This window comes from Juglans regia, chromosome 12 (assembly GCF_001411555.2).
Source record: "Juglans regia cultivar Chandler chromosome 12, Walnut 2.0, whole genome shotgun sequence".
NCBI lineage: Eukaryota > Viridiplantae > Streptophyta > Magnoliopsida > Fagales > Juglandaceae > Juglans > Juglans regia.
In genome coordinates, this window is record NC_049912.1 from 4,311,047 (window position 1) to 4,334,752 (window position 23,706).

General features: G+C 38.2%; 3 protein-coding genes across 4 annotated transcripts; 1 reads left to right on the plus strand and 2 right to left on the minus strand.

Moving 5' to 3' along the window:
- Nucleotides 1–180: 180 nt before the first annotated feature.
- LOC108986621 (actin-depolymerizing factor) lies at nucleotides 181–2,305 on the minus strand. The gene is made up of 3 exons (XM_018959297.2): nucleotides 2,041–2,305; nucleotides 1,087–1,352; nucleotides 181–973 (listed from the first exon to the last, which is right to left on the minus strand). The coding sequence occupies exons 1-3, from the start codon at nucleotides 2,041–2,043 to the stop codon at nucleotides 823–825; spliced, it is 420 nt and encodes a 139-aa protein (XP_018814842.1). The 5' UTR covers nucleotides 2,044–2,305; the 3' UTR covers nucleotides 181–822.
- Nucleotides 2,306–9,298: 6,993 nt separating this feature from the next.
- Nucleotides 9,299–9,868, plus strand: LOC108986622 (putative ripening-related protein 1). Its single transcript, XM_018959299.2, has 2 exons — nucleotides 9,299–9,428; nucleotides 9,504–9,868. Exons 1-2 carry the CDS (start codon nucleotides 9,299–9,301, stop codon nucleotides 9,866–9,868), a joined length of 495 nt encoding a protein of 164 aa, XP_018814844.2.
- Nucleotides 9,869–11,256: 1,388 nt separating this feature from the next.
- LOC108986623 (AT-hook motif nuclear-localized protein 9-like) lies at nucleotides 11,257–23,460 on the minus strand. 2 transcript variants are annotated; one of them, XM_018959301.2, is made up of 6 exons: nucleotides 22,850–23,460; nucleotides 21,740–22,387; nucleotides 19,108–19,175; nucleotides 18,673–18,804; nucleotides 18,084–18,245; nucleotides 11,257–11,701 (listed from the first exon to the last, which is right to left on the minus strand). In XM_018959301.2, the coding sequence occupies exons 2-6, from the start codon at nucleotides 22,167–22,169 to the stop codon at nucleotides 11,468–11,470; spliced, it is 1,026 nt and encodes a 341-aa protein (XP_018814846.1). In that variant the 5' UTR covers nucleotides 22,170–22,387; nucleotides 22,850–23,460; the 3' UTR covers nucleotides 11,257–11,467. The 2 variants fall into 2 exon arrangements, with proteins under 2 accessions (XP_018814846.1, XP_018814847.1); XM_018959302.2 differs by lacking the exon at nucleotides 22,850–23,460 and having other exon boundaries at nucleotides 21,740–22,843.
- Between the last annotated feature and the right edge of the window lie 246 nt (nucleotides 23,461–23,706).

The following is a 23,706-nucleotide window of genomic DNA, read 5'->3' on the forward strand; positions in this document are numbered from 1 at the left end:
ATTTCTTATATCAACTACACAAATTCATAGCTGTTCAAAATGCATTGCATCTGTTCAAGTGTGACTGGAAAACCCCAAGGGGTTTGCCCAAGTGGTGAAGGCCTTAGTCTTGGTGTATCACTCCCTTCAAGGTCTAAGGTTCAACATCTCACGGGTGCAAACAATCATTTGGGGCCACATCCCTTAGTGTAAAGCCAACGATTTAACTAGTTCCGTGTAAAAAAACTTTCAAGGGTGCGGGGCAAGGGACCCAGGTTTACTATGCAGAGGTGGGTCCTTTGGACCCTGCCTTTGAGAGGTTTTTCGGCATTAAATAAATTTTTTTAAAAAAAAAAAAAGTGACTGGATGTGGCTTATTTTGTGTGAAGAATAGCATTTCTCTCATAAATTATTACACGCTAGAAGTAGAAGAGCTAATTTCCCTTGGGTTCTCACCATGATTAAATTCAACTTTAACTGTCATATTCCTTCACACTTTATTTCTTCCTCGAATCCATTGTGAACAAGATTTTGCTAAAAAAATGAAAAAAAAAAGAAAAAAGAAAAGAAAAGAAAAGGAAACTCTCGTGATGATGCTATACATCCAAGAAATCCCTTACATTTGACAAGCTTCAACAAAAGAATGTAACATGAATTGCCATTTCAGGTTCAAGTCAAACAAATAAAAAATGTTCAAGTCAAAAGAAAGATGGAGAGGAAAAAGAAAAAATAGAAAAGAAAAAGAAAACAAGAAGAGAAGTATACATCTCTCTCTAAATCAATCAACAATAGGCCTAGAAAGACCAAAGCTTGCTTGGAAGATAAAAGTGATTTCTTTAGAATTTAGAGAGCTCGCGCCTTAATTATATCAAAGCTCATCTCGCTTGGATCTGTTGCTTGCAACTCAACTTGAACTCCTTCTAATTCTCTCCGGAATCTGTCCTTCGAACTTGCATAAAGCATCTTACTCCTCACCCTGGATGTGTCAGGTGACCTACAAAGACAAGGAGGTAAGAAATTTATAAGAAGATGAAAGCTGCAATGAAGAAGATTTTGCTGCTAATCAATTGAAAAGGAACTAATTAAGCAAGTAGTGATCAGGATTACCATGCAATGAAGAAAATCTTGCTTTTCTGGCAATTATCGATGGTAATGAAATCAAAATCAAAGACGGCATAACGGCACTCATTAGGAGGCATGGAGGCAGTGAAATCATCGTAGGTTTCATCAGGACTCCCAACCTTCTCTACTATCACCTGTTGTATCTTCTCTTCTATCTTAAACACGATGAATCTATGGCTCCTCTTTGCTTTTAGTTCCAAGAATTTGAGCTTGCAATCATCATGTACAGCCATTCCTGACGAAGAATTTGCCTATCCATACATATTATATATAGTAGGGAATAAGAAAACAGTAATGTTATATATTATACTCATATTCCACTTTCATCCCACTTTGTCAATACGACACTTTTCATCACTATCAAATCATTTCTTAGTATTTTTCTAAAAATAATTTGAAAGTAGCTAGTGAGTAATGTCAACTCATCATAGTGGGTCAGATAAGACTAAAATGATGATGTAGTATGTAGAATTTTTCATAAGAAAATGAACAAATGATATATCTTTTCTCGGTCGAGAAGAAAATATTATTTAACAATTATTATTATAATAAAAAAAGATCGATGGATCCATTTCTAGGAAAAGCTCATTATACACAAAATGATCCTGGTATCAGGCAATGGGAAAGTTGCAAGAGGAAAAATATTATTAATAGAGCCATTAGGTCACAGTTATATAATCATTTCAAGGTAAAAATCGACAAAACAGAATGTTAAAACACTGTTATCTATAAATAAATATATGTATATAATCAATGTATGCAGCATTTCATTGCACGCTTAAGATTAACACTTATTTCTTCTGTACATCTATCTATGTGACATGCATAACTTTTCATATGAATAATCCTCATGCATGTTAATCAGCTTCACTCCATTACTTTTCACATAGAATTAACATGCATGCATGCTTAGTTAAAGAGTTTTGATTAAGAGCATACCATGTTATAGATCCTCCGATGATGGATCAACCCTTTGGACCAATTAAGATAAGGAAAGCTGCAGAAAGAACACAGAGAGAGAGAGAGAGAGAGAGAGAGAGAGAGAGAGAATGATCTCAGAAGTCTGGTTTTGAGTTGAGAGGAGCGAGAGAATTGGGTTGTTGTCAGGGGCTGGGGAGATAAAAGAGAGGCTGGGGATGAGAGAGATTTCTTGTGGTGGATCAGGAAACTAATTAAAGAGTTGGCATCTTATGATGATTTGTTTAGCTTTTCTTAATGGGGCTGATTGATTCCACAACAGACATTCTTGCTGCCACCTTGTATTAATGGGAGTGCATTCCAATTGTTTTTTGCCCAAATTTGGTCAAGATATGTGATTAGGCTGTGGAATTTGTTTTGGATTTTGCAGAGTTGTTAGCATTTTGACCATTGTTTTTCCTTGGTTTCCCTTGGATTTCGCAATTCAGTTCCGTTCTCACAAGTCACAATGTACGTTGGCCGTTTCAACCAATCAGGATTGGTCAAAAACCATTGTAGTTTTGTTTTGTTCTAAAAAGAGGTGGTTTACCATCTAATATTTTATATCAAATTACTTTATAAAAAGAACCGTTACAGATACAAAAAGATTATATAAAAGTAAATTCACAAATCGACATGGTTTCATGGGATCCGTTAGATTTACTTTACAATAAAAATAACTTTACAATTTGACGTATCACAACAAGTTATGTCAGTTTGTGAATTTATTTTTGTATAATTTCTCTGTAGCTAAAGTATTTTCCTTTTATAAAATCTATTTTAAGACTAAATATCTCCAAAAAATAAAAACAACAATTTGACCATATTTTTTTATCAAGGTTTCCAAAAGAATGTGAACTCTCTCTATATATATGACAGATATTTCTAATTAAACACTTGCTTGCATGTGATTTCAAATACAATCATGAGATAGAAAGGAAATTCTGGGGCTTTTGATGACATGAGTCCTAGTATAAAATAGTGATGTGAGTTGGCTTCCATCCTAATCTGCCATCTGAGTTATATTAATATTAGATAACTTAGACATGGATGATATGAAAATATGGCCATTTAGTTGCATATTTTATATCTACCTCTATTATAAAAGTGTATGTCTATCTATGAATAGTGATTTGTGTTTGATAGCTACATTATATTTTTACCCTTGAACTTTATGATGGATTAGGTTTTATTTTTTTATTTTTTTTTAAATAGACTTCATTTCATTCAATAAAACCGAAGTTACAATTCTGACTGATAAATACAGAAAAAAACCCAAATTATAAGCCAAATTACTCATCTGTTTGGGGCTCCCCTACACACAAATTTATTTGCACCAGACATTGTCTTAACTTCTATAAGCTCTATAATGACAAAACCTTCTGAGATATGAGACTTTGTAAGAACGTCGATTTCAGTCACAGTTTGTCTGAGATAACCAACCTCCATCCTTCAAATGAGAAGAAAGAAAAACTACCCCCCATCCTCCAAAAAAGGAAAGGGAAAACCACCCTCCATCCTCCAAAGGAGGAGAGGGTTCTCCTGCTATGGACAAACAAGTCCAATAGCCTATTTCTATTTATTATTACCTAACACAAACAACAGAACAGAAAAACATAAAAAAAAATACCGAAAAAACAGAAATACAACAAAATAGAAACTTGAAAAACACTGAAACCTGAAAAAACGTTGAGCAAGGATGTTGTAAAGGTGCATGAAGGACACGCACCACACTAGGAGTGTGCCAGACCGTCAATCCTGAAGCTACCGAGATTGTTGACCGCAGAAAACACCGCGCGTGGCGGCAGCAAAGCCATCTGTGTGGTGATGCGTGGAGGCCACGCGTGCACTTTGACCCGCACGTGTGGATCACGTGCCGTTCCTTTTGGAGAAAAACCTTTGGCAGTCTGAAAGATCGGCATTTTAGGAACCCCGCAATGGGGTGCGTGGTGGTCGTTGACTACTGGAAAACATTAAACGCCGCTTCTCCATGCTTTGACCTAAAAAAAAAACCCAAAACACCGGGAAAAAAATGGAGAAAAATGCATCTGGGAGGAGAGAGGGAAGGAGGAGCAGAAGCTCCCACCCCCCTCTAAGGTGGTTTTCGGTTTGGGTTTATAGAGAGAAGGTAGAGCTTCTCTCTCTAGAAATATTTAGGGTTGGCTCCTCGGTTTGATGACTTAATTGAGTAGCCAATTAGGTTAGGTTTTATTTTGGAGGGAAATGTTGGTATCCCTATTATGTGTGTCTATTTTGCTTTGCATGAAGGTATCCTATGACTACGGATTTGAAATTGCGTGATTATCTATGCTAGATGTGAAAAAAACTTGAGGATTTTGCTTAAAATATCATTGGTTGTGTAGCGGGAGATGTACCTTTGAGACTTTTTTTTGGTCGTTTTGCTTGCCTTGTATTTGAGAACCTTGGTGCCTTCTTTCTACTGCCTTTACACAACTTTTTACTTTTCCTTCCAGAATCGTCTCTTCCTCCATTCTCTTTCTAATGCTTCTCTTCTTCTTCTCCTTTTCTTTTTTCGTTCCATAAAATTGTCGACTCTCTCAACTGTGAGACGTTTCCTCTCCATAGGATCCCAAATTGTTCTTTGTGTTTGAAACAAAGCCATTGTTTAATTTTCTTCTCGTTTTATTTTTTCTACAAGTGTGAGTATGAGTTTCTTGGTCCTTATGGATGGTGACTACAACACCTTTGCAACCCCGAATACCACCAGGTCATCTAGCTTATCTCTTGCTTAAACTTCAAAACTCGAGGTAGTATCGAAAAAGTGACTCTGATGATGAAAAAGCCCTTGACATCTCTATCATTAGGTTGTTGTGGTTGAGTTGACGTATGTTTGACATATGCTTGTCTTGGGGCTAGCATTATTGCTCTTTAAGGTTCTTTCCTTTGGTAGAGTATTGTTGCTCTTTAGGATGCTCGGCCCAAATCGCGAACACTCTTCTCTCTCTCAATGCGAGATGGTGTTGCGCGCCCTAGTGCGAGCACTTTTTGGCCTTTTCAGGTGCTAGGGCTTATGCGTTCCTCAGACATGAATTTCTTCTCTCCCGAATTATTTTGTTGCTCTCCTCGGTTATCATGAGCAGTGTTTTGACTGGACTAGTTTTGCCTAATGATGTCATGCAAAGGTTATATTCTTGCCTTGCTTGGTTATCCCAAACAATATTTGGATCAGACTGGCATGCTCGGTGATCCCAAGTATTGTGTTGGCCTAGCTAGCCAAGCACGGTGATCCCGACTATTGTGTTGGTCAGATTGGCCTTGCTTGTGATCATCGAGTAAGGACAATTCAGGCAAAACAATGTTTGGGATAACGAAGCAGCGCAAGAAAATAACCCCTTACTTGCATCACCAAGCAAGGCCAATCTGACTGACATATTGTTCGGGATAACCGAGCAACACAAGAAAATAATCTTGCTCAGGATCATAATCAATGCCAGTTTGGCTAACACACTTCTTAGGATAACCGAGTAGAGTAAGAAAATTAGTATTACATCGAACATGCGAGTTCGGTCAAAACACTACTCGAGATAACCAAGCAGCACAAGAAAACAACCTTAGCAAGGCCAGTTCAGGCAAAACACTACTCAGGATAACCAAGCGGAGCTAGAAAATAACTTTGTCTCGAGCAAGGCCAATATGACCAACATAGTGCTCAGGATAACCGAGTAGAGCTAGAAAGGAACCCTTGATCTGGATCACCAAGCAGCATTCCAATCAAAACACTGCTCGAGATAATTGACCAGTCATGATGTGGTGGGTAGAGTGACTGCCATATTAATTGTTCAGAGACATGGGCCTATATGCCAACACTTATGCTTGTCTCGGTCTTGAATTTCTTATATTCCAAGTTGCTAGCACTCTTTGCTAGCTTTGGGTGTGAACACTTATGATCACCTCGAGCTTGATTTTTTCTGTCATAGGGGCAAGCTTCACACTTTTTCACCTTAGGGCGAGCACTATTACTATTTAAGGTGGTTGCCCTAGGTTACGAGCACTTTTTGATTGCCCTGATGCTAGCTACAGTTGCTTGCCCTGGTGCAAGCGCTCTATATACAATAATTTATTAAAAAAATATGTTTTGTATATTTATTTTTAGATTTAAAAATATTGTTATTCCTATATAATATCATTTCAAAAAATAGCAATTATCTTCATTTTATTTTCTACAATAATTCATAAAATTAAATAACATTCATTGGACTAATATTGTTACCATTCTATGAAATGCAATTCTTATTTTCAAGTTTCAATATATACATTAATTAATGATTGGTCGTTAGTTCATCATATCCACCATTTTATTTTGGTAATACTTTTCAAACGGGCATACTAGCCTTGCACGTAGAATTCTTGAGAGTATGCATATACTAAATTAATACTCAGAGGGATATATAGACTGGTATAGAAAAATGTTGAATGCAACCGGCTTGGGGAACCGGTGCGTAATCGTGTCCTACGTGGAGGCTTAATGAAACGGTTAGTTTCATTCAAAATTATTCAACGATTCGTTTCATTCAAGAAGACAATTTGCCCATAGTCCTTATGATCTACCACAAAGCTTTTCCCTTTTTCCGTCTCCTCCTCCTCCTCCTCTTTCTCCTTCTCCCATCCACTTTGCCATTTCATCGCCATTTTGTCTCCTCTGATCTTCTCCACATACCCTTCCTCCTCTGATCTTCTCCATCTCCATCTTCGCAAGATCCTTTGAAACTGATTTTCTCCATCTCCATCTGTGTGAGTTTCATCTCCTCGGGCTTCTGTCAAATTGTGCGTTGCTGAGTGGCCAAAAGTTTTTTCTTCCCAAACTTCATCAGTTCAGAGCGATTGAACTGATCTATAGCTTGTCTTACAAAGAACTACTATTACAGAGAACCTTTTTTCCCAAAGTCTTTTTTTTTCCAATTTTTTTTTTCTCTCTCAAACTACCATTACAGAGAACCTTTTTTCTTCCTTTTGTGATGTTCACTTCCACCAAAAAGTTCACTTTTATTTTATTCTTTGCATGAGATCTCACTCACTCCAACAACAACTTTGTGACTTGAATCATATCTTCAGACACCCACACAAAGACGACGCAAAGCTCTTCCAGACCCAAAATTTCCCTTCTTCTTGTTTCGTCTATTCTGTGATGTTTTCTTTCTCTTTCTTTCTTTCTTTCTTTTTTTTAATATACGTGGCAAGCCGATTCCACGGGGTTTTCCACCCCCAATTGTCTTTAGCAGGACTGATAGGTATAAGTCACAATCTATGATATATTAAAATTTTGAATCAACATTTATACCTTGTTTGGCAACCAAGAATTTTAAAAAAAAAAATCAACATTTCTCAAATTTTCTCATAACTTCATTCCCAAACATTATTCAAAAAAAAAAAATCTATTTTAATTTTTCATATAATCATTATACAATCATTACTCAAATACAAAAATAAATGCAGTTTTTACAAATTTCAAAACAAAAAATAATCTTAAAAAATAGATTCTGAATCTGCATATTCCCCCGTTAGCTTAAAATTTTGGAATAAGTGATGATTTCACATGTTATCGTAATAGAAATCCTGAGTTCGAACTTTGACTATGCACTTCACATTATTAATTAAATATCTCATATGTTGAGTCTACTTATTAAGGGAGAGTTTGGCCCATCCTAAAATCTTATGGCAGCCAATTAGCCTTGAGTGCAGATTGGCTCCAATAAAGCTTAACAATATTCCCCATTTTTAAGGTCAATAACGTACTTTGAATGTGTAAAATCACACTTCTCCATATCCATTGTCAGCCAATAGATCCTTTTAGATAACAATCAAAACATATGGTGAAACGACACATAAGAGAGGAAGTCCCGACAAAATAAAGATACTAAAAAAACATACCTTCAAACTTTTCAAAACTAGAGACTCTCGAGTGGGAGAGAGATAAACATGTGACTTTATTAAGCAAAATACATAAATTTATTTAGCAAAACTCAAGATATTATATTAGCTTTGTTCATTAGTTGTCTCTTCCCCTTCCCGTCTCCTACACTTTCTATCACTTACTACTTGATCTTATTTTCTTAAGTTCAATTTTGCCAAAAATTCACTCCATTCAAAGGTTATTAAAACAATTGGATAATCATCTCAACATTAATTAATTTCCTTAAACATTGTTCGATTTCGAGGCTGTGGTCGTTGAGTTTCCATGCTTAATGGGAAGTCAGTTGCACTCTTGCTTATAAGTTATTTCTTGGTAGAACGTACGTGGTCTTCTATTTAAGGCGGCATTTATTTGTTTCGTTGTAGTCTTGGAGAGGAATTGCCGGTTTTCTATCAAGTCATTGATGTTGCTCGCTCCAAAATAATTATACAGCTTCTTCTAAAATAATTAGAGAAATATGTAGTCGTGAGTGCATAAGCGCCGTACAATCTATTTGAAAAAAGCGAATTAAAAAGTCAACAGATATAAGAACTCTTCATTTTGTGCCAATTAGCTACGTTTAGGTAGCGAATATATCTTAGGTAGCGAATATATCTTAACACTTTCCAAGTATTCTCGTACGGATGAAAATACTCCACATGCCAAACACAGTGAACCACCTTCGTACCAAAGTCTCTCTAAAAATCACTATAATATTTATCACTATTATATATAAAAAAAATAAAATAAAATCACTATAATATTTATCATTATTATATATAAATAAAATCATCATTAAAAAAAATCAATCATTGATGAGACCCACACATTTTTCAATTATCTATCTAAAAATCAATAACTCAACATACTTCATACATCCAAACAACAAATACTCTCAATGGGACCCACAAACCTACTTCAATCTCTACTCATAACTATTTACAAATATTCTCAACACTTCTCAAATATTCTCACTACCCTTTTGAATTTCAATAAAGACAAGTTAGCTCTCCAAAAGAAAATATAATTTATCTTTCAAAAACAAAAGGTGCATTCTGGAAGTTAAGATTTTAAGTTTAAGAGGATGAAAGTCGTGTCTCGCACGTTTGTACTGTTTATAAATTGCATTCCCTGACATCTTTAAATTCAAACTCTATTCTATTCAATAGCCTGATTTCTGTCTTGTTTGCTAATTTCGTCCAAAGTAGTATTCTGATCAGAGGCATGTATGCTCTAACAACTCTTGAGTATATATACCTACTTAAACTGCATCTATGCATCAAACATTCAACATAAGAACATACGTAGAGGGAAAGAGAGACTCAGAGAATGAGGAACTTCTTGTGTTCAAAAGCGTCTTTTCTCCTACTAGTCATTCTTCTATTGACAAACTGTTTTGACATTGAAGCTCAGAAATGTCGTCCAAGCGGCAGGATCAGGGGAAAGAAGTCCCCTTCTGGACATTGCAACACAGAGAATGATTCTGTTTGTTGTATTCAAGGCAAGATGTACACAACTTACCGATGTTCACCATCGGTTTCTAGCAACACCAAGGCCTATCTCACACTCAACAGCTTTGAAGATGGAGGAGATGGTGGTGGTCTATCGGAATGTGACAACCAGTACCACTCTGATGACACACCTGTGGTGGCGCTGTCTACGGGTTGGTTCAACGACAAGAGCAGGTGTCTTAACAATATCACCATAAGTGCCAATGGGCGAAACGTGTTGGCCATGGTGGTGGACGAGTGTGACTCAACAATGGGGTGTGATGCAGACCATGATTATCAACCTCCATGTCCCAACAACATTGTTGATGCCTCCAAGGCTGTGTGGGAAGCCTTAGGTGTATCTCGTGAAGAATGGGGTGGTTTGGATATTACATGGTCCGATTCTTAAGTTTCAAGTACATCGGTTGTATCATAAAAAAAACTTGTCTACTTTGTTGTTGCTGTTTTTCTGGGGTGGAATGCATTACTTTAAATTGCCTATTTTGTATGCTACATGCTAAATATGACTTTGCCGTCATAGTTTATATATATATATATATATATATATATATAACAAATACATCTATTGAATATAAACCAGCGACAAAGGTGGAGAGAAAGAGAGCAAAAAAGGGACTGCGACATAATCAAAAGAGTGCAAGTGCAACCAAAAAAAAAATTGTGGGAAAAGGGAGGGAAAATGGGGCCGCAAAAGTAGTTATTGTTCCATAATTTTGCAGCTTTGAGACTGCATTTGGTATGAAGAAAAAGGTCGTTTCTGCAGATGTCATCTACAAAGTTTGAGGTGGAATGCACCTAACAAGCCTTGATGCTACAACAAGCGTTAGAATTGGCAAGCGTGCGCATTCATTTTAAAATAAGTAACTAAATACGAGATTCATATAAAAAAAAAAATTTAATAATAGATTCCACTATTTTTCCAAATGAATGAGCGACACTTACACAACTCATAGTTGTATCTAATATTATTTATATTTGTGTACGTGATTGAAAATAAAAATAAAGAATCAGACCCTAAAAATCTTAAAATTTTAGAAGATATAAGTTCTATAAAAATCCAAAAGTTCGGCCTCTAAAATATGAAAATTTATACTAGGGTGAATTTCTTTAAGAAAAATTCTTCTCATCAGTCATATTCACCACCTCACACCTTATAAAAAACATCCTTACACTCTATGAAAAAATCTCCATACCCTATAATAAAACTATAAGTGTAGAGTGTGAGAATAAATAGTGACTGATGCATAATATTCATTTTTAAATGATAAAACTCAAAAGTCAAATTTCAGTTCCGCCACTGTTAACGCAGCTCTCCCATGGATCTTCCAAATACCGTGGGAATGGGTGGAGACCGAATTATTGGTCCCAAAACACTTTTTTAATGTTTATTTTTCCTAACATTGTATTAGTTATAAGGAGAGGTTTGTTGAGAAATCCATCCTCTAGTTCCTTTAATTAATGAAGATTATTACATGGGCGAAAAGCCAGGGAGAGGTCATTTGTAGGGGTCTTGACAATGACAGAAAACAAAAACAAGAAAAAGTGACGATTCTGTTTCAAATCCTTTAGTTTGCCAAAGGTATTCCCTGTTGGGGGGAGGGCTTCTTTCTCTAAGCTGCGTGGATCCATAATGTTTAGTGTATAGCAGTTTTAAGGACTGAGAAAAGGGTATCCTAATTAAAGAGTGCTTAAGATTATTTTACTATAATGCTCATAAACCGAACAAACATTTTCCAATCTAAAGTTCTTTTGTTAGAACTGAAAGAAAATGTTGGATAACTGAAATCATGAATGTAAAATTCCCAACTAAATTTCCATTAAGCTACAAAAATAGAGTCAAATCCCAATGTCTACAACAGGGTACATGAAGTCAACAGTAATCAAAGCCAAGATCAACTGGCTTCCTGTCAATGGTTGCTTCAAGAAAAATCACATTCAAAAAAGTGAAATTTATGTACAATGTTCATTTATCTATCAATAAAAGTTGTTACCCGCGCATCAAGTCAATGTCGATGTGAGCATTTCGCATATCCACTGCCCGTGATGCCGGCCAAACCCCCATTGAAGTGGTTGGACTGAGATTTTGAGTTGGTGGAATGCTAGTTAGTGCATCTGGGTTGTCAATTGTCTGGTGTTCTGAGTCTATGGCACCTTCTGAAGCTTCCTTTTTTTTGTTCTTCGTCTTTGAACCACCCCCCCACATGAAGCTCCCCACAATCACCTGGAATCATCCATCTTTCATTTGAGCCTTAAACAAAGAAACTTGAATACTGTATATCCCATCATATAGGCTCATGGTACAACATCACATGCCTAATAGCTCCAAGCAAAAACACTCACAATTTTCGTGGATTGCAAAAGTTTGTTATCCAAATTTATAGTCCCCCATTTCTTTGGATATATATATATATTTTTTTTTTGGGTTATCTATAACTGACTCTCTGCTAGGGTTTCCTTGGTTTGTGTGTTGACGGCTGCCATGGTTGCCACCGGGGGCCTTGCTGGCTCGGCGGCTGGGAGGCTACAGTCCTTTGCTGATATGGTGGCTCAATCCCCACAACCACTTCCAGTGGTTGAAGTTCCTTTTCATCCTGCGAAGGTAATCGATGGAGAGTATCGTGTGATCTTCTCCAAGGAGGAGGTTGATCGTTCAACAATGCCCTTCAGGTATTCTATGGTTATGAAATTCTAAAGGTAGCGCCCAACCTTAGATGCTATTCATTCCTTTATTCAGAGTTGTTGGGGGTTGGAGGTGCAACCTATGGTGTCAACCATGCGCAGGCCGCGTAACATTTTTGTACGTCTCTCTAATGAAGCGGATTTCTTGAAGGCATTATCGGGGGAAGTCACGGACATTGATGGGGTGCCATATAGAGGATTTCACTGGTTTCCAAGGTTTGATGAGGAAAAAGAGCCGTCAATGGTTCCTATCTGGGTGGTTCTACCAGGGCTACCTCCAAACTTTTATCACGAGTCGTTTCTAGAAAATATTACAGCTACGATTGGAAGGTTTCTACGTCGAGATAACGCAACTAGATGTACTACAAGAACTGATAGGGCTAGGGTGTGTGTAGAGATGGATGCGGCAGAAAAACCTTTACATGGTGTCTGGATTGGAATTCCCCACCAAGCATCCAATTTGTATGCTGAAATCGAATATGAAAATCTACCTGCTTGCTGTATTCGATGTAATATCCAGAGGCATAATTCTAAAACCTGCCAATGGAAGGATGGAGGTAAGAAGGTGGTGATTCGAAAACAGGAGGAGGGGGAGGAACCGATGAAGGGTTGGCTGCCAAAAAGTCAGGAACAGCGTGTGAAGGAATCAGGTGGGGGGCTTATTGGTGTACATGATCATGGTTCCTTGTCGGTGCTTGAGCTTGGGGTTCCAAGTAATGTTACTGTAGTGGAAAAACCAGTCGAGGAGGGTGAGAAGGGAGAGGTTATCCAGGAGGAGACGGGGATGGTGGTGGAGACTGAATCTGTGGTTGAGCCTGTGGACATGATTGGGCAGGTGGTTGTGGTTGAGGCTATAGATGTGGTTGCGTCGGAGGTTGGGATGGAGTCTGTGCTTGTGGTTGAGCATGCGGATGTTGTTGAGGTGGAGGCCGTAGACGTGGTTGAATCTGTGGATGTGATAAGGGATGACGTTGTGATGGTTCTGGAAGGCCCTGCGTCTAGAGAAGGTTCTGAGGGGGGGTTGGAAGGTCCAGCGCAGTTGGCCCATGTGGTGACTGAGGCGGCATGTTTGGTGTCGGAGGAGGTGTCTATTCCATCTATTGAAATGCCAATTGTAACTGAGCAGGTGGTCTTTACAAATGAGGTGTTGGCTGGTGATGATGTGTGGGGCAAGTCGGAGATGGTGCACTTGCGTCAAAGTGATGATATGGAGATGTCAGAATCACGTGCGATGGTTTTGCATGGAGAGTGTGTTTCCAATCTTGAAGGTGATGTTATGGAGCATTTGAGCAGTACAAAGGACTATCCTTCAAAGGGAGATGTTTCGGAAAAAACAAATGTGCCTAGGGGTGGGAGATTTCTCAGATGCTCTACTCGGGTTCCAAGCAGACCCTCTCGCTTAAATTTATGACGTGCAAAACCTTTCTTTTGGAATATCCGTGGGATGCGATCGTCACAGAGGTGGTTATGTAAATTAGTGAAGAAGTTACGACTGAATTTTGTTATGTTAGCGAAGCCGTTTGCAAGTGAGTTGAGGCTTGAAGTCTTGAAAAATTCTTTGAAGTTTGACGAATGTTTTTCTAATCAAAGTATTGGAGGTAAAATATGGTTGCTTTGGGGGGGGAGGATTACAGGTATCGGTTATGAATGTGAGTGCTCAATACATCATGGTTTCTATTGTATATGAGTCTCGTCAAATGTTTGTCTTTGTGGTTTATGCGAAATGTAACCATATGGACCGCCGAGAGTTGTGGAGGTTGCTACAACAAGATATGCCGCAAGATGAACCATGGTTATGTCTTGGTGATTTTAATAGTATTCGGGAGGATGCAGAGCGATGTGGGGGTCACCCTCGGTTAAGGGTGGCAATGGATGAGTTCAACGCTTTTACTGATTCGTGTGGGTTGTCTGAGATGAAGTCGGTTGGGAGCAAATTTACTTGGTGCAATGGCCAGCTGGGGTTGGCACAAAGTTGGTCGAAATTAGATCACAAACTGTTAAATACAGCAGCTATTTCTTCATTGCCTGATGTGGTTGTGTCGTATTTATCTCGCTCCACCTCAGATCATGCTCCTATATCCTTTGTGTTGTTGAAATCGGGTTCTCAGTATGGTCCCTCCTCCTTCAAATTTCAACAGATGTGGGTCTCTCATGAGGGTTTTAAAGATGTCGAAAGAGATGTATGGCAGGTGCAATCGGGGACTTCGGATTTGTTTGGTTTAGCAGGTAAGTTGAAGAAATTGAAGATGGTACTTAAAGATTGGAACCTTCGGGTTTTTGGGCACACAGAGGAAAATATTCAATGCTTGGAGAGGAAAATTGAACGCCTGAAATGCCAGTTACAATTATGTTTCTCTGAGGAGGTTGAGGCGGCTTTATTATTGGCACAGGAGGAGCTGGCTATTTGGTTACAAAGAGAAGAAACCAAGCTATCGCAATGGGCTAAGATCAGTTGGATGGAAAATGGAGAGGCTTCGGCTCAATTATTTAAGTCATTCACTTCTTTGTCTAAGCCTATTGTGCAAGAGATGAGGTTGAGGGATGGTACTCACTTGGATACTCCTAAAGCCATTCATTTGGGAGCCGTGGATTATTTTAGCAATTTTCTTTGTGCCAGACCGCGTAGAGATCTTCCTGACTTGTCCTTGTATGTGAAGAATTTTGTCATGGAGGAGGATAATAGTTTTCTCATATAGCTCACTTCGATCCAAGAGGTTAAGGATGCCATGTTTTTCGATTCCGGTTGATAGTAGTCCTAGTCCGGATGGCTTTAGTTCGGATTTTATAGATCGTGTTGGGATATCGTGGAGGCGAATGTGGAGGCTGTTAAGAGATTTTTTCGTGGGTTCCTTTACCGCAACTTTATTCGGCGTCCTATATTGCTCTAATCCCAAAAGTGCAACAGCCAACTGGTGTTGACAAATTTCGCCCAATAAGCTTATGCTCGGTAATATATAAGGCGTTTTCCAAAATTCTAGTTTGTAGGTTGTCTCCTATTCTGAGTAAAATTGAATAGCCCAAGCAAAGGGCTTTTTTACCCAATAGAAGCATTTATGAAAATATTGTTTTGGCTCTAGAAATGGTTCATATGATTAATAAGAAGGCTCGAGGTGGTAATGTTTTTATTAAAGTGGATATGGTTAAGGCTTATGATAGTTTGGACTGGGATTTTCTATTGCACGTGATGGTTTCCTTTGGCTTTTCCCGGCGTGTTTGTGAGCCAATCAGACAATGTATCTCAACTCCTTCGTTCTCAATAATTATGAATGGGACGGCGAAAGGTTTTTTTTCGAGTGGTCATGGTCTACGCCAAGGGGACCCACTATCCCCATATTTATTTATCTTGGTGGAAGAAATGATGTCTAGATTGCTGGAGCACAATTTTGCGACTAGTAAAATTGCTCCTTTCACCCATTCGCTTGGCACCCCTCTTATATCACATTTGTTGTATACTGATGATGTTATAATTTTAGCTAATGGTGGTCGATCATCTCTAAAAGTGATCAAAGACATTTTTACACAATATGAGGATTGGTCTGGTCAGATGGTGAGCAAAGAGAAGTCAGCTATTTTTTTCTCCAAATATACTTCTGTCGCTATGAGGCAAAATTCCTTGCGTTTGACGTCCTTTATGGAAGGGGTTTTCCCTGTGAAATATCTGGGGGTTTCGCTTTCCACTGGTCAGTTAAAGGTGCTTGATTTTGATGACTTATTGAGCCACATTAGAGGAAGGCTGGGGGGTGGCAAACCAAGCTATTGTCCGCTGGTGCTCAATTGATTTTGCTGCGACATGTCGTGGCTAGTATCCCTGTCCATTTACTCTTTGTAATGCATGCGCCTAAGGTTGTGTTTAGTGCTTTAGATTGTCTCATGAGTGGCTTCTTTTGGTGATCATTGGATGGGAAACCAAAAAGAAAATGGGTTGCTTGGCAACAGCTCTGTAGGACGATTCAGGAGGGAGGTATGGGTTTGCGAAATTTGGAGGATCAATCTTCTCTATTTATGAAATTTGCTTGAAAATTGTTGACTCAATCCTCTTTATGGGCTAATTTTTTCAAAGCTAAGTATCTTAAAGATAAGCATGTTACACTGGTCTGTTCTTGGAAAGGCTCTAGTTTTTGGCGCCGTGTGGTATCCATGATACCGAAAGTATTAAATCCGTCTACCTGGAGGTTACGGGAAGGGCAGGTTTCATTTTGGAGGGATCCATGGTTGAAGCCAGGTGCTCTGGTGGAGTCATGTGCGATCACTGCTCACCTTGAGTTGAAGGTGAGGGAGTGTAGGCTTGGAGATGGTTGGGATATGTACTTGATTAGAGCGTTGGTGGGAGAGAACAAAATGGAAGAAATTTTGGAATTTCTTGGTGCGCACAAGGAGCGGATTTACTTATCTGGAAACCGAACCTGAGTGGTGAGTTTACGTCTAAATCGACATGGGATTGTATTCGAATTCGAGTCCCGAAAAGTAGTTGGTCTAACTGGATATGGCACTCAACATTGCCTAAGAAATATTCGATTAATTTGTGCAAGGCAATGCATTTTGCTCTTAGTGTTGATGCTCATGTGAGTTCTTTAGGAATTCCAATGGTTTCCAAATGTGAATGTTGTCTTGGGGGGAGCTTAGAGGACCAAGACCATGTCCTTGCTAAAGGAATGGTTGTAGTAGAAATTTGGCAACATGCTTCCTCCTACCTGGGCGTCCCTTTTGATCCACATAGATCATGGAAAGACAAAATGGAATATTGGCTCTGAAGAGCTAGTCACTCCACTCAAAGAGGTAGCTTATTCGGCCCTGTTCCTATCATATTAACATGGTCTCTGTGGGTTTGGAGATGTAAGGTGCGTATGAAAGGAAGGTAGAGCGAATTCGGTGGAGTCCTTATGGTTGTCAATAAAGGCCGCCATTGCTTGGGTGGGTTTGCGGCTTAAAGCTGGTAAGAAGTTTCATGTTGGCGATGAACAAGTTTTAATGGCCTTTTCTATTCCGGTAAAGGGGCCAAAAAATAATCGAGTTTGTTTTGTGAACTGGCAAAAACCAGAGGGTTGGTTTAAACTAAATGTAGATGGGAGTTGTTTGGGTAATCCTAGACGTATGGGGGTCGGTGGTCTTATTCGGGATGATCAAGGGAGATTAAAATTGGCTTTTACAGAAAAGACTGGACCATGGGACGAATAATATGACAGAACTTTTAGCCCTTTTATTATGGTTTGCAACACTGTCTGGAGTTGGGTCTACAACAAATAGAAGTGGAACTTGATTCTCTTTTAATTGTTAAATGGTTGGAAAAGAAGTGATGTGGTATTTGGTATCTGGAAGATTTTTGGGAGAAAATAATACAGGTTCTTTCAAGTTTGAGGCATAAGGTCAAGCATGTCTATCGTGAGTGTAACGTAGGGGCAGACTTCTTAGTGAGACTTGCTTCCGAGCATGATTCTGGGACATGTGGGTACACTTCAGCAATATTCCTCACAGGCTAAAAGTGATTTTAAAGGTTGACAAGTTGGGGCTACCTGCTTTGCGTCGTTAGTGCTTTGGATTTAGTAGGGGGTTTTTGAGTTAGTACAGGTTGGTTTATTATTTTGTTTGGTTTTGGTTTTATTGGCTTGGTTTGACACTTGGTATTGACAAGTGTATTGATGTTCTCTTGGTATTCCTCCGCCATTAGTGACGGTTTTTTTTTTTAATAAAATTGGGACAGGGCGGCTATGTGTGTGGCTACCGGCTCTTCTATAAATAAATAAATATAAAAATAATAATAATAAAATTAAAAAAGGGGGGAGGGGGGGGGGGGGGCGCCCTCCAACAGCTCAACCTTGTGGTTATGATCACCCATATATTCTGAAGAACTAATTGGCAGGTAGGAGGAAAAGAACTAAAAATGAAGAACAAACAATGGTGAAGAAAATAAAGCAAACAAAAAATACCTGAACAACACTTGCTGCAATAAGCAGTCCCCCTACTCCACCACCAATGACACGACCATCAGGGCTGGCAAGGGAGACACTTAGACCACCAGTTCGATGGCGAGACCCACCACTCTCTGTTAGCAAGTAAGATCCTGACAAACATAATATCTCGAAACGCCCCTACAAAAGTCAAGTCCAACCCAAGATTTCTCTTCAGAAGTGCAAGACTCAGAAATAATATTGAAGAGTTCGAAAAACCCCTGGTCCTTAGGGATCATTGGGTTCATGGTTAGGGGTTTGAACCCCAACTGCTAGGGCTATTGCCCCTGAAAATTTGCCTACCAGGAAAAAAAAAACCCTCAGGTTCGAGCATAGTCATTGAGCTTGAATTCCAGGCATAAACCTCATAAACTTAAGTATTGATTCCAATGTCAAACAAAGTTAAATTATCACAACTAATAGATGCTCCAAAAAGGATCAGTGTTGTTCTCCATCATGTACCAAAACATGCCTAGAAATGCCAATTTGTGCATATAATATTTTTTGTTATAAGTAATTTGTACATAATATATATATATATATATATAGACGAAGACAGTGCTCACACCTCATATGTGACAGTGCCACCAGACATCGAAGGCTGACGAAGAGTCACAGTAGAAACAGCACCATTGGCCGACAAGACGCATAAAGCTCTAGGCCCCAGCTGTGAAAATGACATTATTTTTGTTGCAATGTCCTACAGCATGTGCAAATTTCAATGATTAACACAAAGAATAATATTGTACCATCCCAAAAGACCTGAAATTTAGGAATCAATGAACTGAAAGGCATATTAGCTTCTATTAAATTAGAAAGCAAGCAAGAACAAGATCAACTTATTTGCCAATTCCTTATTTAGACATTAAGTTAGTACGGGTAAAATTGACTTTTGGTTCAACAGAACTTAAAGAAAAAAAAAATACAATTTCCTTGAGAACTGAAAAATCTGAAATTAAGGGATTGAGGCACCAACAGTGAGTGATAAGAGAAAATAGCATACTTCTCCTATCGCAATGGTGATGATGTGTGGAGTAAAACCCATCCCAGCCGAACCAGACAGCCATTCACCTATCAAAACAGTAAATAATTTCTATCATTGTTCGTGTACAAGGAAGTGACCCCGTGCAAGAAAGAAAGATATACTAAACAGTAAAATATCAAATGAATATTTTCAATCTCACTCCATGAGGCATAATATGCTTCTTACTGATGAAACTAAATTATCAAAAAAAGAAACAGGCAAAGCTGAAATATGATATTACAGCCATTTAATTGGCTTAGGAAAACCAAATAATATACGTGCGAAACTGAAATGGCAAGCATATTGACACAATACATTACGTTTATTGATCCGAAGAGTAAATTTCAATCTTATCAAAGATAAACAAGTTGTCTTGGAGTAAATATTGCAGATAAATAGAGCAGCAAACCAAACAAAGGCATGCAACAATGCATCAGTATGTAAGTTTTGTTAAGATATACATGTCACCATGATTTCGAGCTGTTCTTCAGCTTCCTTGAAAGGTTTTACAGTGGACAACAATTGCATATCAGGACATGTATCTGGAATCTCTAGGTCCAGTAAATGCTCCAACAAATTATGTGAAGTTCCATCAATTTTGTCAGTACCCCGAGATTCTGACCATGTTAAGATCTAAATGACAATGATGTATAGAAGTATCTGTTCTACCTTACCTTTGCTTCTTAATAGCACACTTGCTAATCGTCTCTTAGAACCAATGACCAATCTGTAACTATACTACAATGCAATGTTTTCACTCAGAGGTATTCACTGTCTGAGGTTTTTTCAGCTTAAGAGTTGCAAGTAAAAAACTTTTTAAACCAACATCAAACTTGTCAGGTCCACCAAACTCCTGAAAAGTTATCAATTCATCGTATCTTTACATTTTTTTCAATGTTGCTTACAAATATTATGTTGCCAGTTGGACCAAACAAGAATAGCTAAATTTACTAAATATCTATGCAACTAAGTTAGCGAACTTTAAGCCATTCTAAAACCAATAAAATGAATTAGTGCCAAAACCTTGATTACCAAAATTCGGTTGAGCATCTTGATTTCCTCTTTTCTTAGTCTGCTTTGTCTCTATAATAATGTTGGGAAACCTCAACTTTTTTTGAGTAGAAAGACCAAGAGCTTTTTATACAATGTGTCAAATTAACTCTAGCCATCAAGAATAATAACTTATAGAGCTTTGCTACTCATCATCCCCACACACCACACTTTTTTTTTATTTTTTAAATTTTTTAATTTTTTTGTTTTATTCTTCTTAAACTTAATGAATTCTTCTACTCATCATCCATATACCACACATTTGGTAAGATTAAAAAATAAAAATAAAAATAAACAAAGTGTGGTGTGTGGGGATGATGAATAGAATTTTTCTAACTTATATACTCTTTAACTTACTCGATAATTCAATAAAGTTAATGAATTCATTGGTTATGAATCTAAAGATGGTGATTTGAGAAAAACGAAAAGGCATGTATTAGGAAAACCAAAGATTCTTGAATGAAAATAGTAACAAACAATATTAGATATATTAATTTTTTCACTTAATAACTTTGGCTTTGTTGAATACATTATTGAATTTACATTTAATGGAATATAATGAGAATGAATGATGTTGCTAAACAGAAGTAAAACCTCCTTCAAAAGAATTAAATGATCCCTTTTTTTGGATTGGACAGAGAACTGAAGGTCTTTCTTGGATTGGACAAAGAACTTAAGAGCCTTTTTAGGATAAACAATATCATATTGTTACAAACCTTTAGACTTTAACATTGTTTAGACAGCCTAATATGATAAATGATCAAATTATTAGGGGAAGATGACGACGTGGCTCAACACAAGTAAAACTCCTACTTCAATATATATATATATATATATATATATATTATAGATTGGTATCACCTCTAATATCCAAGTTTTTCTCTGATACAATGTTGGGTATGTTGTAGCCACATTTCATGACATCAACAGCAAAGTAGTCCCAAGAGCCAAAACTATGAGATGTTCTAACAGCTCGTCTGAGGCTACCCTTCTCATGTGGTGACAAGCATGTACATTTGGGATGCTCCACCCATAGGGCACCAAGTGGTCATATTGGATATGTCCGGGAAGTAATACCTAGGGGAGGACATACTAAGGACAATTGGGGTGATGAGTGCCAACCATTTCAACTTTATCCATTGGCACATCCAAGACTTGCAATTGTTGTCATGGGTGGTGCCCTGAGAGCCTAGTCTGGCAGCCAAGAGGTCTTATAGCCATGATATTCAGTAGTCTGTCAACGATGTCAGCAAGTTGGGCAGTTTGGTTTGAAGCATGGAGTTAGATTTCTCCCAGTGATCGAACCCCCAAATCAGCCTGATCTACAGTCTGGGCCGTCAAAAAAAAGATTTGGATTTTTCTTTTAATTCCAGGCAGTTGCATATTTTAGAAGATTCAAAACTAGCATAAGACTTAACAAGCATTATGTGAGACAGTTCACGTTCCTGATAAGTAGCATATATGAGTGAAAAGTGGAAAGCAAATAGCATTGAAATGTAAAAATGCAGTGTTCGTGTTCAGGAGAATCATGACAGAAATCCAATTGGCCAAAGAAAATTACCAAAAGAAGCTAATTGTTGCTTCCTTCCAGTCCCAGGTGGCCGGCCTCTACCCCGCTTTTGGGATGACGTCATTGTACTTTTTCCTGGATTAGTAGAGGATGAGGGAGACAATGCCAATGACATGGTCCCATCCGGACCATATTTTCGGGGCCTTCCTCTTTTTCTCTTCACAGGCTCACTCTGTGGCACCACCGCAGATGGTGCACCCACATTGACACTATGAGGTGAAATTGAAGATGGAGGCTCTACTTGTAATGTTGATCCGATAGTACTGCCACCAATGTTGGGTTGGAATTGAACATTTGGATTAGACAAGGGACGGATGCCTAGTGATCCGTGTAACCCAGACTGTGTTCCAGACCCAGACAAACTTCCCGGAATATAATACGATGTCGGACCAGATAACGCCATGGGGTCCCTTTGATCCATGCATTTACTTAAAATAACTTATTCTCACAAATCTTTCACAGCCTTAAACCAGAATTTCAATTCAGTGCAAAGCTTAGAACGTCCTCTCGGTTCTTTAATAATTCAACTCAGTTTAGCTTCAAAAATTATCAAATATAGACAAAAATCCCAAACCAGAAATCGTGTTTGGAAAACTCCAAATATTTGAGACCCGATTTGTGATCACTGAACAGGGTTTCCTGCAGGGCACTTGAATATTTTAGAAGTTGTTTTTGAATTTGAGAACAAACAGGGTTTAAGCCACAGGAAACGCTTTTCAAGCTTTAAAAGTGATTCCAACGTAGTTCTCAATTGAAACAACGAGAAAGCTCCAAGCAGATACATTGTCTCGGTAATACATCTAAACTCAGAGATGAAGCTCCTCAAATCTAGATATGGTAAGGGAGAGAGAGAGAGAGAGAGAGACCCTATTTAAAGCATGAGCTGTACAGGTAGAAGGAAAAAAGCATGAACACACAAAGAAAGGAAAAAAAAAAGTTACACACAGAGATAAACTAATAAAATTAAATTATAGAAAACCAAATGAAAAGACAAGATCTTGAAGCCCGTAAGGCGTAAACAAGCAAGAAAGGAAGAGCAGAAGTCTGCAAAGCTAGAAAGTCAAATAAAAGACAAAGTTGGAAGCTACTTTTACAGCTTACCAAACTACATGGCACAACCAGAAGGCTTGATGTCGAAGATAAAGAACATAGAAGACTGAAACAGGTCCACTCTCACCAACCCATTGGTAAAACCTTAAACACCAAGCATCCTATAAGGCATACAAAAGCCTTGAAAATCAAACTCGGCCTCAAACCCGACAACCACCAAAGAAAACAGAGGCTCTCAAGTCAATGCAATTAAAGAGCTCAAGCCCAGCTTAAAAAGTGAAAGACAAAATTCACCCTTGAACGGATTTCAAAGACACGCACTCTGTATCTCTCTGGCTCTCCCTAAAATCAAGAAGTTGGAGGATGAATGCGTGAGGGAATTGAAGGTAGAGACGGAAACAAAAAGATGATATTTTGAGATAAATTTAGCACAAACCGACAGAGGAGCTGAGAATCTTTGAAGGTAGAGAGAGAAGTTTGAGAGAAGGGAATTAAAGGCTAGAGCAGTTTCTGCAAGTTGGTTTTAAGACTCTGAAGACCGTGTATAAGTATTTGTAGTACAATAATGAAAAGCAGAGAGCTCTAAGCAGAAGTCCTTTTTTTTCTGGGGCAGAGCTCTCTCTCTAAAAAGCTGCTTATCTTTATATCTCTATCCAAAAGCTCTCTCCTTCTCTCTCCTTCTCTCTCTTCTGGGTGTCTCTATTTGTGTGGGCGCTGATGCTTTGCTTTTTACTTGGCCTTCACCCACGGAGAGAGAGAGGTTGAGAAACAAACAAAAACTTGAACAGATAAAAGGCATAAAGCGGTTCTTTATTGGATAATACTGGTTTTTTATTTTTTTTTAGTTTGAAAAAAGTAAGTTCAAAAAATCAAAGTCTTTTAGAGATGATATATTTTGTGGGTGCCTA

Coding starts and splice junctions, on each gene's coding strand:
- LOC108986621 (XM_018959297.2), bottom strand. Junction 974..1,086: donor AAGATTTTCTTCATTGCATG/GTAATCCTGATC, acceptor TTGTCTTTGTAG/GTCACCTGACACATCCAGGG.
- LOC108986622 (XM_018959299.2), top strand. CDS start 9,299: ATGAGGAACTTCTTGTGTTCAAAAGCGTCTTTTCTCCTACTAGTCATT. Junction 9,429..9,503: donor GGGAAAGAAGTCCCCTTCTG/GACATTGCAACA, acceptor GATGTTCACCAT/CGGTTTCTAGCAACACCAAG.
- LOC108986623 (XM_018959301.2), bottom strand. CDS start 22,169: ATGGATCAAAGGGACCCCATGGCGTTATCTGGTCCGACATCGTATTAT. Junction 18,805..19,107: donor TCACCATTGCGATAGGAGAA/GTATGCTATTTT, acceptor CACATGCTGTAG/GACATTGCAACAAAAATAAT. Junction 18,246..18,672: donor GTGGCACTGTCACATATGAG/GTGTGAGCACTG, acceptor TGACTTTTGTAG/GGGCGTTTCGAGATATTATG.